The following is an 18773-nucleotide window of genomic DNA, read 5'->3' as shown; positions in this document are numbered from 1 at the left end:
ATCCACTTATCAGTGCTGTATAAATCGAGGCCCGATGTGTCCTTGCTTGAACTTGCTTGGACTTGGCTCTACAGTACTGTGTAACACTGTAGACTAATTGGTCAAAATGCTCAGAAACAAATATAAAGCGTGTATCAGGACGCCGCTTCTACATTGTTCCGCTAAATAGTAAAGGTACTGTAAAGGAGCGGGCAAGCTGCTAATATTGGCATTTGAAAGCTTATTCCGAAAGAAACCCACACTGGAAATTTTATGTGCGAAAGAAAACTCTAATATATTTATTAATCACGACCGAAATCGCGGTGAAAAGACGCGGGGCGACGCCTGGTGGGAAACAATCGCCTATTCGTCGAGCAACAGTGTTATGGCGAATAGACGAGTTCAAAAAATCCCAGTGGTCTGCATCCTGGGTGCTTGCTGAGCGGGGGAACGAAGCATAATCCTTCACATTTCGCTTTCGCTGACCTTGACACGTCGTGGACAATGGACCGGTAGGGAGGAAATCGGAACAGTTTGGAGGCCTTCCGTTTCTTTCGTATTAGTAAACTCCCACAGTTCAAAGCGACGCTAAGCACTCTGGGATTTTCTGAACTCGTCTATTCGGGTGGTCATTTTATGGCAACTTTTTTTTTTTTTTTTTTGGGAGGTCCCGAGCAGTCATGTTCGCTTGGTCAAAGTATGCCTGTATGCCTTGTATGCCTGCCGCTTTACAGTCCCTTAAAAAAAGTAATCTCTGCTCAGTTCATTCTCTCTTACAAGAGGAGAATATATGAAGCCTCTTCTGTTTAGAAGTGCCTGCGTAGACTGCACTGGGTTTGTGGGGAGGTCAGTGCTTGACCAGTGAGATCCTAACGCCCGTCGGTCATAGTATGGCAAGTATGCAAACACGACTGCTGCCGTTGTCCACAATGCCCGGTGGCGCCCTCTGTGTTTGCACGACCAATTCTGTTCATCAGAAAGGGTTGAGCCCCATCTTTGCTTTCCTGTCGTGTGCTCCGAAAGAAATGACAGAGGAGAAGTCAAAGCTAATCCAGCGGAGGGTCAGTGGGTTGGGAAAAGAGCACTCGCCCTGAGGCTGGTATGGAAGCCGTTTGGCATACACTGGACGGTGTTGTGGGAAGAGTCAGAAGAGATTGACTCGAATCGGCGCGATTTGTGCAGGCATTCAAAATGCTGATTTAAATGCGGAAAATATATACATAAAAGGATCCTTGATGAAATATGCCGTCATTTGTGGCGAGACGGAGCTACTTTGAAGAAACAGAAGGTCTGCATGTTATAAACTGGGATTGCTAATTTTTCACTGTTCAGTGCTGCATTCAGGCTGTGATGATGCTACGTGTGATGAGCTTGCCCGTATCAGCAAGAGATCGCTCAATTTAGCTGCACTCATTGGCCCCTATGAAGATCCTGTGCTCCATCGTCGGGTTCTTCGCCTGTTCATGGACTTCCTGCCGTCCACAGGATTGCTCCAGACGCTTTAATTCCTTCTCGTATTTTCATCTTCCTTCATCATCTTCATTTAATGTTCCACGTGCAATGGGGTAGGGTACCGCACCACCGCGGTGAAACACCCCCATCTCATCGTCATCATCTATCGTTGTTGTTGTTGTTGTCATGCCACGAAGTAGACCCCTACTCAAGAAACGTCACCGTACGTCCGTGACGCGATCATGACGTTGGTAGACATATAGTGAAACCGAAACAACGCGCATGGACAACGGCGTCGTCTCATTGGCCGAATTCCTTCACACAGGTTGCGGGTTGCTTGCGCGCGGGTCGCGTGGTTCAGTGGTTAGTGCGCTGCCCAAGTCACGTCCCGGGCTCGAGGTTCCCGGGTCGAATCCCGGTGCCGGCTGTGCTGTCTGGGGTTTTTCCTGGGTTTTCCTCAGACGCTTTCAGATATATGTCGGCACAGTTCCCTTAGAGGTTGGCCCAGGACGCACAGCGTCAGTCGTGGCGTTGCCCACCTCTGATAGGCCGACAACGAGCCCTTTCACAACCACCACCACCACACAGTCCACACAAATGACTTCGCGTTTGTTGCCATTTGAGAATTCTGGCATACGAGGCTCATCCGCACTAGTGACGCGTGTGTTCATGGCTTACCACCATGTGTACGAAACAGGCCACAGGCTGGTTCTCCGGTGGGCTCCAGCCCATTGTGGTGTCGTGGGGAATGAGCAGGCCGACAGCGCCGCAGAAGCAGCTCTCACGTATCGGAAGCGGACGAGTATTCCACTGTTGAGAGGAGACCGTCGTTCCATTCTTCGACGCCTCATGACAGCCCTGGCTTTCCGCCAATGGAGGAACCGAACTTTCTCCCCCCAATCTATGCTGAGCAGAGCTGATCCAACGCTCGCTTTCCGCATGCCACGAAACACCTCTCGTCAAGATGCTGGGTGAATTCATCGAATGCGACTCTATGTGTCTTTTACAGCTGAGTGGCGGTACCGCTTGAGACAAGTTGACTTTCCCAGATGCTGTAACTGCGGTGCTCTAGAGGATCTGGAGCACATTTTTCTTCATTGCAACACACTACCAACCGTCCCGAACCGCACTCTCCGGGTCTCTTAATGAGCTGGACTCTCGACCCCTCTCTCTATCAAAATTGCTTGGTCCCTGGCCAAATGCAGCCCACCGACGCTCTGCCCTCAAAGCTCTTTTGACCTTTTCGACACAACAGGACTTCGATCCTTATTGTGAAGGTGCTCATTATTTCATTCCCCACATCACCACCAGCGATGGTGTAGAGTATCGCCCCTGGCGGTGAAACTCACCATTCCTCATCTTAAAAATAAAGTAGTTGTTGTTGCTAGCTCTGTGGAGAGACACCGCGTGTACTCCTGATGCTCATGAACATGGAAGAGTCCGATAGCCATCTTTAGAAAAAGCTTTCGAAAAATAGGGCTACCGATAGACTGGAGCAGAACAAGGCCATACGACTAATAATATCTTAGCGATTACAGAAAATGATTAAAATACGAAGTGCAGGAATTTATTGGCTCATTGCATCGTCTCTTTGATTTTTTTCCTGTATTAGTTCCAGTCTACGAAGTTGGCGGCGCTGTTGTACAATCTGTCGTCATTTGTTTGTAAACAGTGAGAGGTCTATTACGTAACTGCATAAAAGTTAGTTGCTCTCGACACTTCTGCTTCCCAAATCACTCATTTCCCTCACACTCTTTTGTGTACCTCCTTCTCACTTTTTTTTTTTTTTTGAAAGGGCCCGCTGCCCCCACTTAGTCAAGACTCTCCCCGATTCCTCCTCACTCACAGACCCACTGTTATTTACCGAGCCGCAGCGCCAAGCAGTCTGCCAGCGCCGAAAGATTGTGCTTCACCTTGGTGCGTGTTTTTTTTTTCTCCTTTTTTGTATTTTCTTCGTTCCCCCGTAAGCACACGCACACACACACATACAAAAAAGGAGAAAGAAAAAAGCACGAGCAATACCGAAACCAACGACGACAATAACAAAAAGTTAGGAGCCCGTCGTTACATGTGCGTGCCTTTGGATTTTGGGCTGCTCTGCCATTGTTGGCCGCCTTTTTTGTGCATCGCGTCCATTTGAAGGAGAAGGTTTGGTCCGCTTGGACGCCTCAATAGGGAGGGCATGGCCATTTTGCAACTGATCCGGCTGCACGTGCGCCCCCTTTCATTACCGTCACTTCTGCCCCCTCGTGTTCTGCCCCCGGTTTGGTTCACGAATTCCATGCACACTGTTCGACAGTAGAAGATGGGTTGAGGTATGCGAACGACGCGAGAAATTGCGAGCATTTCTTTTGCAGCGGAGTTGTAGTGAGGTGGCTACCGGTGCACGGTGCTGGGGGCGCGCCGGCCGCTGCTGTGTTCTGTACGTCTGTAACAGCTCCCGAGGCCAGGGCGATCGTCCTCCGTACAGGAAAAGGACGTAAGAGGCAGACACGAGCCAAACGTGAATTTGCTGAACAGCATCCGCTAACGGCATCCGGTTAATTAGGCGATGCCCGGTTTTTTTGTCTGTGCGAACAACAGAAATATGCATCTTTAATGGGCACCTCTGGAACGTAGCGACGGTACCAATATAAATATGTTACCGCGGAAGCAACACATTTCCTTCAATACCTAGAAAAATTTTGGCCGCTGTAAGCGAAACAAAAACAAGCAAGCGTGCAAATCCTGCAAAAGTATGCCTTATACCATACGGAATGACATACACACTGACCGATCACAATAAAATTGTTGTTGTTGAGAGAGCGAAGTGTCCCGCAGTCACAAGCCAGAGGGGCGGCCGCTCCCTTGCTCCAATCTTCCGACGTCCATGCGGATAGCCAGCATGCGCGCAGAGCACCGACTGTGTTTTCCTCATATGCGTATATGCAAATATCGGCACGGTTCTCTGTGAAGTCGGCCCAGGATGCACTATCCTCCCTGAGCAGCATCGGTAAATGTAGCCGTTGACGTCTTACCTTTTAAATAATATTTAAAAGGAAATACTTTACGCATTAGTTGGTCTTGTTCCTCTGTACCTTTTTGTGTTTCTTTCCGTTTTTGTTTCGTTCCCTTTTTTCTATGTAAGTCGTTATAACAATGACTGTCCAACTCAAGTATTATAGTAACTGCGATGTATATATAGGTGCTCTACTACGTCGTTGTGCTCTGTGGTCAGCAGAGCCCTTCAGTTTACTGATTGGTATATGCTGTGGAGAGAGAGAGAGAGAAAAAAAGCACTCGAAAACCTTTATGTCAATTGCAGAGGACCGACACGAACGGAATACGACAAGGCTATTTTGGTTCGCATTCTAGGTTAATTGGTCTTATTCTATGCGTACGATATTGCTACTCAATCAGTACGTCGTGTACGAAATTGCCCCAATTTATAACTGTTATTTTAAGGAAGGACGTGGAACAGTGGAATTAACTTCAAACACAAACGCATATCCATGACTAGCATGGAAACGCATTTCGATGTCCAGGCACCTAGCGAGAGAAAGCAGACGAACAAAGGTCCTGAATCAGGGCTTCCAGGGTTCACCCAACGTGCGTGCGAGCAGGTGATAGGCCACTGATAAGATAGGCCGCGCAGATTGTTGCCAGGATACTTGGACGCCGTTATCAGGTCCCCAGACACCAGACCTACAGCGGTCGTCCGGTAGTGTTCCCTCTGTGCTCAGAGCGCGCGAGTCAACCTCTGTTCCATAATTTTTGTATTGGATAAGACCAGCTCCGTTGTCTGCGTTTCGCTATCTGCAGTGTTGGCTTCAGTACTGGATTGCTTCGATTTTGCCTTTGGCTACATCTAGCAACGGCGTATGTTTTAGTGATTTGCGCCTACACTGTGTATTCCCTGAAGGTTTCGTCGACGTTTGTGCGGTAACTTTGTGCCTGGCAACGTTGATGTACAAAGTTGAAGGGCTGTGCGACTGGAAGTATACTTCAACTTTGGAAGCTCTTTCTTTCGGAGTCGTCGAACCAGTGTTTAGAGGACACCACGTTGAAAAATAGCGTCGTCGACAGACTCATCATCTTGATGTTTTCACCTACAGCACCAGGAGTGTTCAGAATTCGCCCAGCTGACAAGAACGGGCCGTAGTTCAACAGCAAGCAGCGCCCGAAAGCACGAATTTCTAGCTCTAAGGGAGAGCTCAGAGAAATCCTGGTGCCGTCAACGTGGCCTTCTAAACGTTTTGAATAGCAGGAGACCAAAGTGAAAGACCATACGCTTAGATTTCAGTAACGTATAGCATCTCATCGGTCGTAATATCGCACATCTACAACGCTGTGCAAATACTAGATTCGTGAACTGACCAGATTAAGGCCTATAAGGAGGTGTGCCACGAGGTCCAGGACAGGACGAAGAACCGGTGGACCAGGAGCGAACCTCTGACTAGCGGTGGCAGCAAGGCAGAAAAGTGGAAGCCGCACTCTACGGTTTACGCAGCACCATGTACGGCGATCGGTGGACGGATTGCACGTACATGCCCGATGGGATGATGCAGCCCTCCGGTTGTGGTCCCATGCAGGAGCCACAGCTCATGGAAGATCCTCTGGAATATCGGTATGCGTTGCTTCCTTCATTCCGAAAGCCGTTTATTTATTTTTTCTTTTGATAAGTATGAATATGAACCTAGCTAACGTAGCGTGCACTGCGGTAAGGTCTACACACACGCACACACACATAAAGAGACGATTATGAGATGGGGCTGATGCTGGCCAGCAGTGGGCGCTGCTCAAGTGCTATTTGTAGATAGTCAGAGATGATGATGGAGATGAGAATTCAGGTGATCAAAGCAGGGTGGAGAGGCCTGGTGATGACAGGAAATCCCAAAGGTGACGGGACCTTGGTGTATATGAACGCTACCGGACCAGGGGCCACCTTGCCTATGGTAAAGGAGCGGTGGTCGATTGCATGCATTCCGTGCTAGAAGATCTCACGCTCCCACTGGTAGACATGGCAGTCCATAAATAGGTGGTACAGATCAGCACGCGCATTGCATGATGCACAAGGGTCCGATGGCGCACGGCCAAGGCGCTGCCTCATAACTGGGATAAATGCAACATTCAGCCGCATACGGTGAAGAAGAGATGCGTAGTGTCGCGGAAGGCGATGAGGAAGCGACACAGAGAGAGAGACGGATCCACCTCTTGGAGCAAAGAGTAGGGTGTCATGTCATGCAACCAGTGTGATCTCATCTTGTCTGCAGAGATAGCACGAACATGGGCCCGATGGCCTGGTCAGCCTCTTCATTGGCGAGTATGCCCACATGACCAGGTACCCACTGTAATACTATGCAGTGGCCCAGGTCCAGCAGCTCCTTGTAGGATTCAAGATCTACGTTGTAAAGGAACAATGGCCGTTTTGAGCTCCTTTGCCACGAGGCGTTAGCGCAATGACTTTGTGCTCACACGCAAAGACTCAAATTATCTGTAGATCAATAGCAATCGCCCTTATAAAGTTCTCAAATGCGAAAGTGGTGAAACAACCTTTCCGAGAAAAATGCTGCATTCCGTAAAAATTAGATAACTAAAGTACTATACGTGTATTCTGTGTATGCTCGTGCTGATCATATGCAGCTAATACACTAAAATTCAATATTCATTTATTTTATTTTATTACATTATTATTTTGTGTCTGCTGTTTCACGTAAATTCTGCAGTGTGTTTTGTCAGCCTGACTCCGTCCTTTTGCGAAACACAGTTCAGAAAGGAAGAAAAATGTCTTCGTCGTGTATTTATAGTGAAATATATCCGGTATGTTTTTTCGAATCGCGTTTTCAGTAACACAGCAGGTGAAGTTTCTTCGAGGGTTTCCGTACCACTCTATTCGCGTGGTGGTAGCGGTCAACTACTGGCTTCGGATAGTACTTGTAGTATATGTACTACTTGGACATTTTGCTGCGCGTCCCTTTAGTGCGTCCAAAAATGCAAGCGGAAAATTTCTACAAGACGAGTTCAACGGATAAGGTCTGAAATGAAGGTCTCTTTTTTTCTTCTGCCTCTTCGAGGTTCCTTTCACCCTGCTCTGGTGGCTCAAATAGAGCTTTTTACAAAAGCAAGCGCCGCCAACGGCACGCAAGGTCTCATGGGAACTTCGAGTGCCTCGAAGCATTACAAGACGGCCGAGGCGGAGGAAGAACAACAACAACATTCCCGATGTGCGCAGCAGCAGCGTCAGCCGTGGTAAAGCATTACAGAAGCAGACGGCAGAGCAGCGTCCCTCGAAGTTCCCATGCTGCTTTGCGCCGCGCGCATCTTTTTAAACTCGTCTTTTACGCTAAGAAGAAATGGCTCAATGTTCTTCCTTGAGGACTAGTTCGCTAGGTGTAGCACGGCACACTGCGAAGACTGATAGGTGCCCAACGGTAATGTGTTGCATTTACAACCGTTGTAGCGAGTTCACCATGTGAAGAGCAGCGCCTGCTCTATATCAGCGCTGCCTAATACCACCATTCATTGAAGACCTTATCAACACTGACACAACAGACTGTGCGTATGCGGTAGACCTAGAATGTAAGACATGTTTAAGTCCATGCATGATCATCTGTAATTCTTCGTTGACGACACAAAGCGCTGACATCGAGTACCTCATTTTGAACATATACCGTAAATCGCGCCTTTTTTCCTTGGCCTTTTTTCCTTGGAAGATGTCCTGCCGCTGTGGCTACCAGCAACTATATCGCCAGTCCAATTCGGCGTGGTATGCATCACACACGAGAATTCCTCTTGAGCTTTCAGGATATAAACAGTTTGTAGTGCAGTTGAAGCCCTCTCTGGTGCAGACAACGCGCTCTTCTACCGATAGCTATCGGTCTCGTTAGTGGCTGTCGCCGAACGAAGGAAGACAACGTTGGCTGACCTCATTCGTGGTACAGCTTGGGACAAAAGTTCACGGAACACGGCACTGGCGTATTTCTTCATCCGAGCGGTTCCCGGAAGAAATCGAGTCAGAAACGGTTGACTGGCTATAGTCTATCCATCGCCCGGTATGGGTGTCGTGTCCGCTCTTGTTTGCTGCTAGAATGTCACTCAAATGGAGAAATGTGACATCATGGTGTTCCGTAAACTTTTGTCCCAAACTGTAGCATGCACGAACTAATCGTACTAATGGTACCAGGCACGTGGTACAGTAGGTGCCAGAAACATGGTACCAGGTTAGGTACCAGAAACAACTGTAGTAATAACTGAACAAGAAGGTTGCACAACGCAACTATGCACAAGAACTTTCAGAACACGTTCCCACAACTTTATGTTATTTTCTTATGCGTATATTAAATAAAAATCATATTGTATCTTGCAAGTCTTGTACCTGGAAGCTCACAGCGCAGGTATACCAGAGCACTGCTGCAGATCCCCTAGAGCCTGTGACACGATGACGGTATCTGGATGCCAGTCAAGTATACCCGCGTATAGATATGAGTCCAGCAACACTGGCGCTTGCTAAACCATAAGATTCTCCCTGAGAGAGTCGGAGGAAAGGAGAAAGCCAACCGTAAGGCGACCTTAAATAGAAGATACCGGTTCTAGATAAGTTTGTCATTGATGGTTCTACCTTGAGTTCCGCAGTCCCTTCGAAAAACAAGTCTTATCGGCTGGGCGGCACGCTGTCGGTCTCGTATCCGCTTATGCTTACCTCACCGATGAATACCACCTATCGTCACTCGTGGCAACAATGTATACCGTTATTAATTAAATTTACTTTTAATATATCCCACCCTGCAATGAAAGGAAAATTGCTTCTGAGAGGCGGACCACGCCGTGGTGTACAAGTCTAAGTCGGTGTATATGTCAAATCTACACTGGACACCCAGAGAACTTGTGTGATTTACGAAGGTAGAATTCAAAGTTAGTCTTGCATCTATACATAATGACACAGCAACCCTCCCCTCACATGCCAGTATTTGCATGGTAAACACTCGCGAAACCTTGCAAAAATATTTTTTTCATATTTATTAAATACAATATTACGACAAATATACCGAGAAACAATATTACGCCCTTGAAGCCAAGAAGAAAAATTGCGCGACTGAAGTTCTTGTTTGAGACGTCGAGAAGTAACTTTAGATTACAGTGCTTTTCGTATCTAGAACCCCTCCAGTCACGATATACGCGCCATCTTCGCCAGTACTTCGCCATCGCTAGTACTTCAACACTTAAAAATTCGTTTTTCGTCCGTACTATATTCCTGAGTGGAATTCGTTGCCTATCGGTATTGTTCGGAGCGAAAGTATTACAGCATTCGAAGACCTTGTTGACGACATTTGCGCTGGTTGAGATTGTTAACGTTCCTGAAAAAAGTGTTCTCTTTTGTGTGTGTGCGTGTGAACTTGCTTGTTTGTTCTTTTTCCTTGTTTACACTGTGTATCCCCTCCTGCCTTGGCCACTGCGTAGCTCGCAGTATTTCTAAGTAAATAAATAAATAAATATTTGTAATGCTTCCGGCAAAAGTACCGTTGAAGAAGGACTAAGTACATGTACTTGCACATGTCACAATATCCAGACAAACAAGCTCAAAGTGTATACAGGAAAAAGAAACGCTGAAACAACGGACGGTTTAGGTATCTGAATAATCCTGGCATGCTCAAATACTTGAAATAGCTGTAATAAAAGAGAACATTCTTATTATTTATACAGTACTCTCTCAATTACAGAGAAAAGGTACTTTTACTGTGCACGTGGGGATTTTCTGTCATGCCATGCTTCGCTCACCGGTAATATGCAAAATTACTTTCACGTCGGGCAACACTGGTTAGGACTTTTTGGTCGGCCATCTTGGTGGAGTCAGGATTTGGGAGTTGCGTATGGGACGCCGGCCGGTTCAGCTGGCGGCCGAAATGACTGAACTGCGACGTTTCCCTATGTATGATGACAACATGTGGAAAAACGACTTAGGCGCTCTGCCACACCTGTCAGAGGATACGTTACAGAGTTTTTGTGCTCTTTCGGCACCGCCGTGACGGTAGCAAAAGAAGTCCTACGCCTTCGCCGTGGAAGCGTACACACTGTCTTCTTCACTACTCACGAACAACTGTGACTCGAGATACGTGAACTGCTGTTTTGTAGTGGAGCACCTTGTCCACAATATTGACTAGCACGCGCAATCGAGCTCGAGCAACCGCCCGGTATTCGGTGTTTAGTGCATGCGCCATTCACGTGTGTTCGAAGTGACGGCTGTTTTCCTTCTTCACCACTATACGGTAAAATGTGCGTCCGCCGAATTTTCTCGACACACTTTTGTGTATCGTACGCTATACGTAAGCGCTCTTTCTATGACGTTCTGAGTTAAAAAAGAAGAGAAAAGCAAAATAAACAGGCTGTGCTATCAGCGCAAGGATGGGAAGAGTGTGTTGGTTGAAATTACACATAGCTATTAACGAGAAAGACAGAGGTAGGCACGGATAGCCCGTGTCCGTCTGTCTTTTTCCGTCATCGTGTGCTATGAACGTCGTGTGACTAAGTTACGTCTCGCTTGATGGCAATAATCTACTTCTTGTTTAGTGTCTCACCATTAGGAAAACGGTGAAAGGACACCTACAGAAGACAGAACACTGTTAGCATGTAACATGTTTTGCGTGCCACCAAGGCTCGAGGAGAACAACAATTGTATTTATTATTTCATTCTGAATAAGCTGCCCTTGTGGAAGCCCTGTTTGCGCGATCCATCCACAACGAGGTCCGCACATAAATGCCTTAGATCGCAACATTGCGCGATCGCAAAATTCCCCTCCTATTCAACACCTATCTTTTCATTCGCGTGCGTCACGGGATACGTGACCGTTATGCGCGATCGCTCGATCATAGCCTCCTATATACTCAGTATAAAGGAGGCTATAGCTCGATGAGAGCAGCAGACGTTCTGGGGAGAAGCTCAAGTACAGTTGGAAGACAAAGGCACAAGCTAACTGACACACGAGACAGCACGTAACACAAGTACTAGCTGTTTTTCTTGCTAGTCCTGTTTCCTTATGTTCAGTATTATCAACATACACCACCCTAATCACTTAAAAAAAAACGTGGTATACTGCGTGCGTACCATTCACTGCATTTCACGGCCGCTTCTAGGGTTACTGCCAGGCACACTGAACAGAAGTGAGTGATACCAACCCAGTTCCCGTTGCAGTCTTTGGTTCCACGTTTACACCACAAATAACCATCACCTATTTCTGAGATTATTAGGCCATAGTCATGATTTAGTTGTTGTTGTTGTTCTGAGATTATTCAAAATTTTCTCGGACATGAAGAGATATATAAATGCGACTGTTCTGCTCAATCCGCATACGAAATTTTTCGATGGAACAAGTCTGAGCTATTGATCCCACACTCATATACGACGTCACAGTACTGAAATGCATCTGCTGATCACCGCCACACGATCAAATTATCATTTGGTCAGAATAACACGTCAAAATAATCTACACGTACGTATACCTATAAGTTGAACTTGACTCCCATCATTTACTACATGCCGTTACGATTTGCGAAACCGTTTGAAATGTGCCGTTTATGGAACCGTGTTTCCGTTCAGTATATTGTTTAAGAAGATATGCGGACCCAAACGGCAGTTGTTCTTAGCGTGAAGTGTTAATCATGTTTGTGGACACTTTGCGAGAGCTGTAAAGATTACCTGGCGATTTGTTCTGCTTTTATCTCGAGCACGAAGCCGCTCTGAAGAAGCACTGCCCGGAAGCCTTGCACGAGTGCCGTGTAGCTTTACGGGGACCGTAAAAATGTCCACACCCAATTTTCATAAACACAATATTTACAACAGTCTATTTTGATTTGTGAAAGCTATCAACCGTGTGGCGCACGTAGCATAGAGTTAGAAATGGTTGTCGATGGGGTGTCTGTCGGTGCGTATGTGTGTGTGTCGAGTGTGAAATTCCAGAACGACCATGCACTCTCGCTGCCAAAATTATTTCTTCTCCTTTGCCTTTCTGCCGCCCTTTTGTACTGTGGTGCTATCTTTTCACAACATTGCAACCACTCTCTGTAGCGCCACACATTTCAATCTGAATTATTTCGTGAGGCATTCGGAATCGCGCGTGGTGCAGCCTTAGCCAAGGAGAGGGAACCTGCCAAACCTATACACTTCGAAACGTTGAAGCTCTGCGCCATTACACTCGTCTTGTAATCCGTCATCGACGTCACCTGCTTTCCAGGGCTATCCTCCGTCGCTCCTCCGTCGCACTAGCTCTGGCATACATATAGGCTCGTAATCCCGCTGCTTTATGAAATTCCGCGCCAACGAAGCGTTGCGTGTCCCAAGCTGCCCCCCCCCCCCCCCCCCCCCCCCCGCCGGAATAACGAATAAGGGATCTATTCCAACGCCAGTCCTTCAGCAGCTCACTCTAGAACCATCACATGGAACTGGAAACTGAAAACTTCACAAGGCACGCAGCAAGGACGATGATTTTCACGGACACCAACACCACACGATCTTCTTCTGCATTCGTCATCCAGGGATCCAGTATAAATCATGCTGTGCACTTATCGCACCGACGTCTTCTACAGCTGCAGAGCTGTACACTGTTCCCAATGCCGTCCAGTACATTGCTAAGCAAGTAACACCTGGTGACTGGTCAATCCTTTCTGATTCCAAGAGCGGCCTTCAAGCACTACGCGCACCTGTGGCCTCCAGTGGTCTTGTGGTCATAGTCACCTTATCGTACAATGCCGCTGTCGCAAAAGGGCACACAATCGGGCACCAGGTGGATCGCCTTTACATCGGCATTGCTGGTAATGATACTGCTGACAGAGAAGCACATTACGCTCACCAACGCGGTCGCGCGCAAATGTTATACATTTCACTTCGAAGGATACGAAACGTACGTTGTGTGTCATCCGCAGCTTGGTTCAGTTCCGAAAAGCCGACGTCGCTGCTGCGCAGAATTGTCCCGAGCCTTTCTTACCGAATCCCGCCGCGGATGTCCCGGCCACTCGAAACTTTGCTTCACACACTTCGGCTCAATGTCCCACCGGCCAACGCTTGATAGGCGCTCAACCTTCGTCGTTGTGTTCAACATGTGGTGTGCGTGAAGAATCGGAACATATTCTTCTCGAATGTGCGCGATTTCACATTACCCGTTTGCAACTTCACATTCCCTGGACCGTCTTGATAGCTGACCCTTTGACGTCGTGAAAGTGATCGGGGTAGGGTGCTCGAAAAAAAAAAAGGGGGGGGGGATTGCCTGCGATTCATCGTCCCGGTTGCACAGAGTTCACTCATCACATTCGTTAAGTGCATAGCAGAGCTGTCGTCTTTTTAGACGTTTTCTTTCTTCCGTGTTTTGTCCTCTACTACATCTGGAGTAGCTTGTCCAGCGGCGAGCGGGCTCACATCCCCATATTTTTTCTTCTACCACCACCATCACCACCATCACCAGCATCATCATCATCATCGTCATCACATCCATAATGAAGGTGCCTGAGCAATGGGCAGAAGACAATGTGATTACACTTTCCCGAGAGAAGAGGGCGCGGCTTTACTTCTGAGGGAGTGAGTGTTACAAAAAAAAAAAAAAGATTGGGCTTTCAGCTAAATGCGTTTAAAGAACTAGTAGCTTTATGAGGCATTCTTCCTGGCCGCCCGCTCTCGTTTCAGTGCCATTGTAACTTCTCAAATAACTCAGGAAAAAGGTGCTGAGACGCAAGGACTGGAACCTAGACCCTTGTAGCCTGCCTCGGCTAATTCTCGTTATTTACATTTTAACTTCTCTTTCCACGACTGTTACTGACGGACCTAGATGGCTGTGGACGTTGGTGAGCCCCACAAAGCTATATCGCTTGTCAAAGAAAAAAAAAATAAGAAGAAGAAGAAGAAAAGAAACGAACTGAGGAAAGGTCTTTGCTTTTGGTTGTCTTGCAGACACTCAACGTTATACCTTACGAGTGTTAAGAAGGAAATACAGGTCGCTCATGTTCAAGTAAACACCGCAAGACGTTCTTTATGAATTCGCAAAGATTCGACGTCGTCTCCTTCTGCAGGTAATACCGATCGGTCGGTTGCTCCCGGTGGAACCGAGGGTCTCTATATATCCTTCCACATGACAGACATTGATTCGTTCGCACGGGCGTGTAATTGAACTGGCGCGAAGTCGATTACGCAAAGCCCTGGCTGGAATGGGAACGGCAATTATAATTAGCCGGACCGATAGCTTTATTGGCTCCCGGAGAAAAAGGTGTGCGCGCTTCTAATTACTCTCGTGGGAAGACGGGGAGATTGGGGAGAGATAGGGCGGTATTATAGCGACAGGAGTTTCGGATTCGCGGATCACGGTGGTCATTAAAAGTTGGCCACCATCAGGGAACCAAGTTCCTGCGTGTGAGCTGTGCACCTAATTGGCGGAGAAGATTTCGTCGGATTTTCGGAGAGATAACTATCGATACGTACGGCGGATATGCCGGTATGCGTTATCGATACGATATTAAATGTGCCCCATGTCGGATGTTCAGTTGCGCTAATGATAAGATGAGTTATCATCATCGTCGTTTAGTGATAAATGTGAGGCTCCACGCTCTAAAAGATAACTTCACTGCATAACATTTTCCTGGGACGACTAGCGTCCCTACGTCATTGATTACGTAACGCCGCCGCGCAAAGCATGCTGGTGGGCACTATCAGCTTTATCAGCCTATCAGCAGACGCGTTTTTCCGGCTTCTTGCCCACCACAGCAAAATATAACCTCGAACCGGCCTTCTCGTGACGTCACATCTCGGATGTCTTCGCTCCGTACCTTGATTTTGTTGAAAAAGGGAGGCCTACGCCTCTTTGTGACGCTTATGCAGTCGCGGATGGGGATGATGGTTGTCTAGGAGCGTGTCATGCGGTGAAGTTCCCTTTTAAGGGTGTGACTAGAACAGCATCTGCATCGTTGCCATTCATGAGGCAGCCAGTGTCCTCCTTTAATCGTCCAGCATGCCATTAGAACTGTTGATGCAGCAAACCCTATATCTGTGAGCAGGTATCTGTACCTATACCACTATCCACACAAGACAACACAACCCTTTGTGAAAGAAAACAAAAGAAACAAAACATTTCCTAAGATGTTCTCCCATGACTTCCCTCGCGGACATGTTTCTGCTGTACATTTCAAATTGCATTCTTTGTACCGTAAAAGTAGATAGCAAATGTGGAGTATACAAGGATAGTCGAGTCCGAGATGAAATGGATAACACTAAAAAAAAAACACCAGAGCTTTCTATAAGTTTAATATGTACAAGCTTTCGCGCGGTGGACCACACTTCATCAGGTATAAGAGAAGTGGTACGCTCATACAAGTACATACAGGGTGTTTCACCTAAGGTGTCAAAAAACCTCACTAAAAAATGAGTAGCGTTGACCCCATGATGTTCAGCCATGTGGAATTTTAATGCGATTTTTTGTCACGTCATGTGAAACACCCTGTATATATACTTGTAAGAGAGTACCACCTCTCTGTACCAGGAAGCATGGTCCACCACGCGAAAGCTTGTACATATAAAACTTAGAAAGAGTGTTGTTTTTTAGGGTTATACTGTAAAAGTACCAATATGATGACAGGTAAAGACTTAAAGTAAAGACTTTAAGTAAAATTCCGAGGTACTTTATACCCATCCCCGCTATACGAGAACTCGGAAATGTGTGTCTCGCCAATGCTAACAAACGGTTTATCTTTCACAGGAAGAAGCGTCATGTGAAATGAACTGAGTGACTGCTATTGGTCGTTATTGATCGCTCGGAACAGGCGTCGCTATTGTGGTCCTATAATGGCGGCTAATCTACTTGCACCGGAAGCCGGGAGCGATTTGTAAATTGCGTCACACGTCACTTCCGGCAGGGAGCGCTTGGGAGAACCGGACTAATTTGGAAGTCAAAATAGTGTGGGCCGTGTTGTCGTGTCTACATCTGTACGGTGTAATGCATACGTTAGGATTTTGGTCTAGCCTTCTAGAGTGTGGATTAATGGTGCAGATCAGAGTACAAGTGGTAACGGTTCTATATAGGGTGGAGGCTTGTTTGGACGAGGTACAGGAATGGAGGACGCTTCCGACCGTGTCAGACACGGTGTAGTTTTTACATGCGTATACTTTTACATGTTCTAATATATCTATGAAATCTACACATGCAAGACACCAAAGCTATAATTTCTCAATCAGTCAAGCAAGAACAAATTTTTTAAATCGACGCCTCCATGTCATGACGTTCACCGTTCAGTATAGCATCGAGCTCCCAGCCTTTTGTGTACTATCTCTTGTTTTATATATTATATCACCGTATCTTCTGGCTGTTTTTTTTTTTTTTTTGCTTTTTAGACTCGAATACATCGATATGGTGTACAAGGGTATTAATAATGTTGTGCAGGTAAACGAGCCATATCCTATAGCTTTCGTGAGGTTCGTGAGCTTGGCTGCGCTGAAAGGCCAGCAATTGTATTTCGGTGCATTGCGGTCGCACTTATAGTCGACTTACCCTTAAATTCGTCGTGCTACATGCTTAAAGTCGTCCCTCCGATTAAGTTTTGTGTTTTGCTTTTTTTTCTAGTCCCTGCCTCACATCGTTTGTTGGGCGAGCGTTTTCGCATGGAGGTAGTAAAGCAAGCCTCCATGCGTGCGAACCTATAGCTCTCCTCCGTTTCTCCATCATTAACTCTTTTACGTCAGTTGCTACGTCACTCTGGTATAAACGTTGAGCGGCGGCTATGGTTCCTTCCGTAATTTCTGAAGTTCAATGCCTGCGCGTGTGAGATTTCAGTATTTGTACACTTAATTTTTGAACTGGTAGCGACCTGCTTTCGCGTGGCATAGTGGTTAGGACGATCGCTTTCCACGCCGAGGCGGGACAGATGACGCGGGTTCGAATTCTCGCACCGGCTGCACTGTCTTACGTTCTTTCTCAGTTTTTCCTACAGATTTTACAGACGAATGTCGGCACGTGCAGTTCCCCCTGAAGTCGGCCCATGACGCGCACTTACACTCTCCCCCTCCCTTCCTGCTGTCCTTTCTCCATCACGTCCGTACGCCGTTCATAGCCACAGTTGCTTCGCGGCGCTAACAAGGAATAATAATGATAAAAAAATAAAAAAACTCGTAACGAGTTTTTTGAAAAAAAAGGGAAAGTGAAAGATGATTCTTCTTCCTGCATGTTGCGCAATAAAATTTCTTCTAAGGTCTCTAGCCAAGAGAGAGGAGGTTAGGAAAGTGTCGAGAGGTTTAACTCAGGCTGAACATCCCGCATAGAATATATGGCACCAAGATTGGACACTACAAGTAGTATAATTTTGCTATAGGACACATTTGTTATAGCGTGCTATAAGTTATACAACGATGACATCACAAGTGAATAAAGAAACAGCCCGCAATCGTCATGAGGAATTAACGGTGTTAACTAAATGTGGCAGCTTCTATGACGCTAGGACATGATCGGCCTTCTTAGTAGGAAATAGAAACATGCGACTATAATAGGGTTTTGTTTCGATGATTATCTTCGTCTTTTTTATGTGATGAGCCTCATTGCCTGAGGAGTATATATCTAGGGGAGAAGGGAGCCGAAAAAGTTTCCATCATCGCAGCAATAAACGTCGAAGAACAGTCTTTGTTTCTTTCGAAATTGACTTAACCTCGCAATGAGAGCTTGATCACATTCCTTACAATGACGTTGCAGTGCATAGGAAGAGATAGAAAGAAAATGAAGGTGTATTAGAAGAATAGAATGCGTAAAATTCGAGGCTACACGCACAAACACAACAGACGCATCGTATTCATTGTATCTTCGGGGGTTGCTTCTTGCTTTTGACTGACAATTTCATTTCGGTTGCCTCTTTTATTGATTCCCGTTTAATTTCTCTGCTTGGTGCACTGTCCAGAAAGCTGTGACCTGGCCTTTGGTAAGCAGACAGAAAATCAATCAATCACTCGGTCAATCTATTGAATGGCGCCCTACCATTGTGCCCAATTCCAAAATGCAATAGCGAGAAACGTGATTTAGCCATTGTCCTAATCTATTCAGAAGACTACAAGACGCTCGTCCAGATCCGCATTCAACGCTACATAGCGACCGCGGCTGAAAAGTGCGCCGCGTCAACGTATAGGGGGCGTGAGCACTTAATGAGCATGACTACTTTCTTCGTTCACTCGCTGTTGTCCATATCTACGACTAATCGTTATCTCCGCGTATTATCATGTTGAGCTACTTTGGGACATTTGTGGCATCTGGTTGAACGAGCCTCGCTATCTGGGGAGGTAATTGACGGGAGACCCACTCGTTTCATGTCATTCTGTCTGGAGTGCGCCGATCCGAACTTGAACATGGAGTGTGCGC

At 46.7% G+C, this 18773-nt stretch overlaps 1 protein-coding gene across 2 annotated transcripts in view; it reads left to right on the top strand.

Moving 5' to 3' along the window:
• Positions 1 to 5138: 5138 nt before the first annotated feature.
• LOC135396922 (homeobox protein Nkx-2.2-like) overlaps positions 5139 to 18773 on the top strand; it is a 36959-nt gene continuing 23324 nt past the window's right edge. For both annotated transcript variants that reach the window (XM_064628162.1, XM_064628160.1), the window contains exon 1: positions 5139 to 6037. In XM_064628162.1, coding sequence (XP_064484232.1) covers positions 5925 to 6037 — 113 coding nt within the window. In that variant the 5' untranslated portion in view covers positions 5139 to 5924. The remainder of the gene's footprint in view (positions 6038 to 18773) is intronic.

The sequence above is a fragment of the Ornithodoros turicata genome, chromosome 6 (genome assembly GCF_037126465.1).
Source record: "Ornithodoros turicata isolate Travis chromosome 6, ASM3712646v1, whole genome shotgun sequence".
Classification (NCBI taxonomy): Eukaryota; Metazoa; Arthropoda; class Arachnida; order Ixodida; family Argasidae; genus Ornithodoros; species Ornithodoros turicata.
Note: the sequence above shows the minus strand (reverse complement) of the source record. Positions and strands in the feature narration are given on the sequence as shown.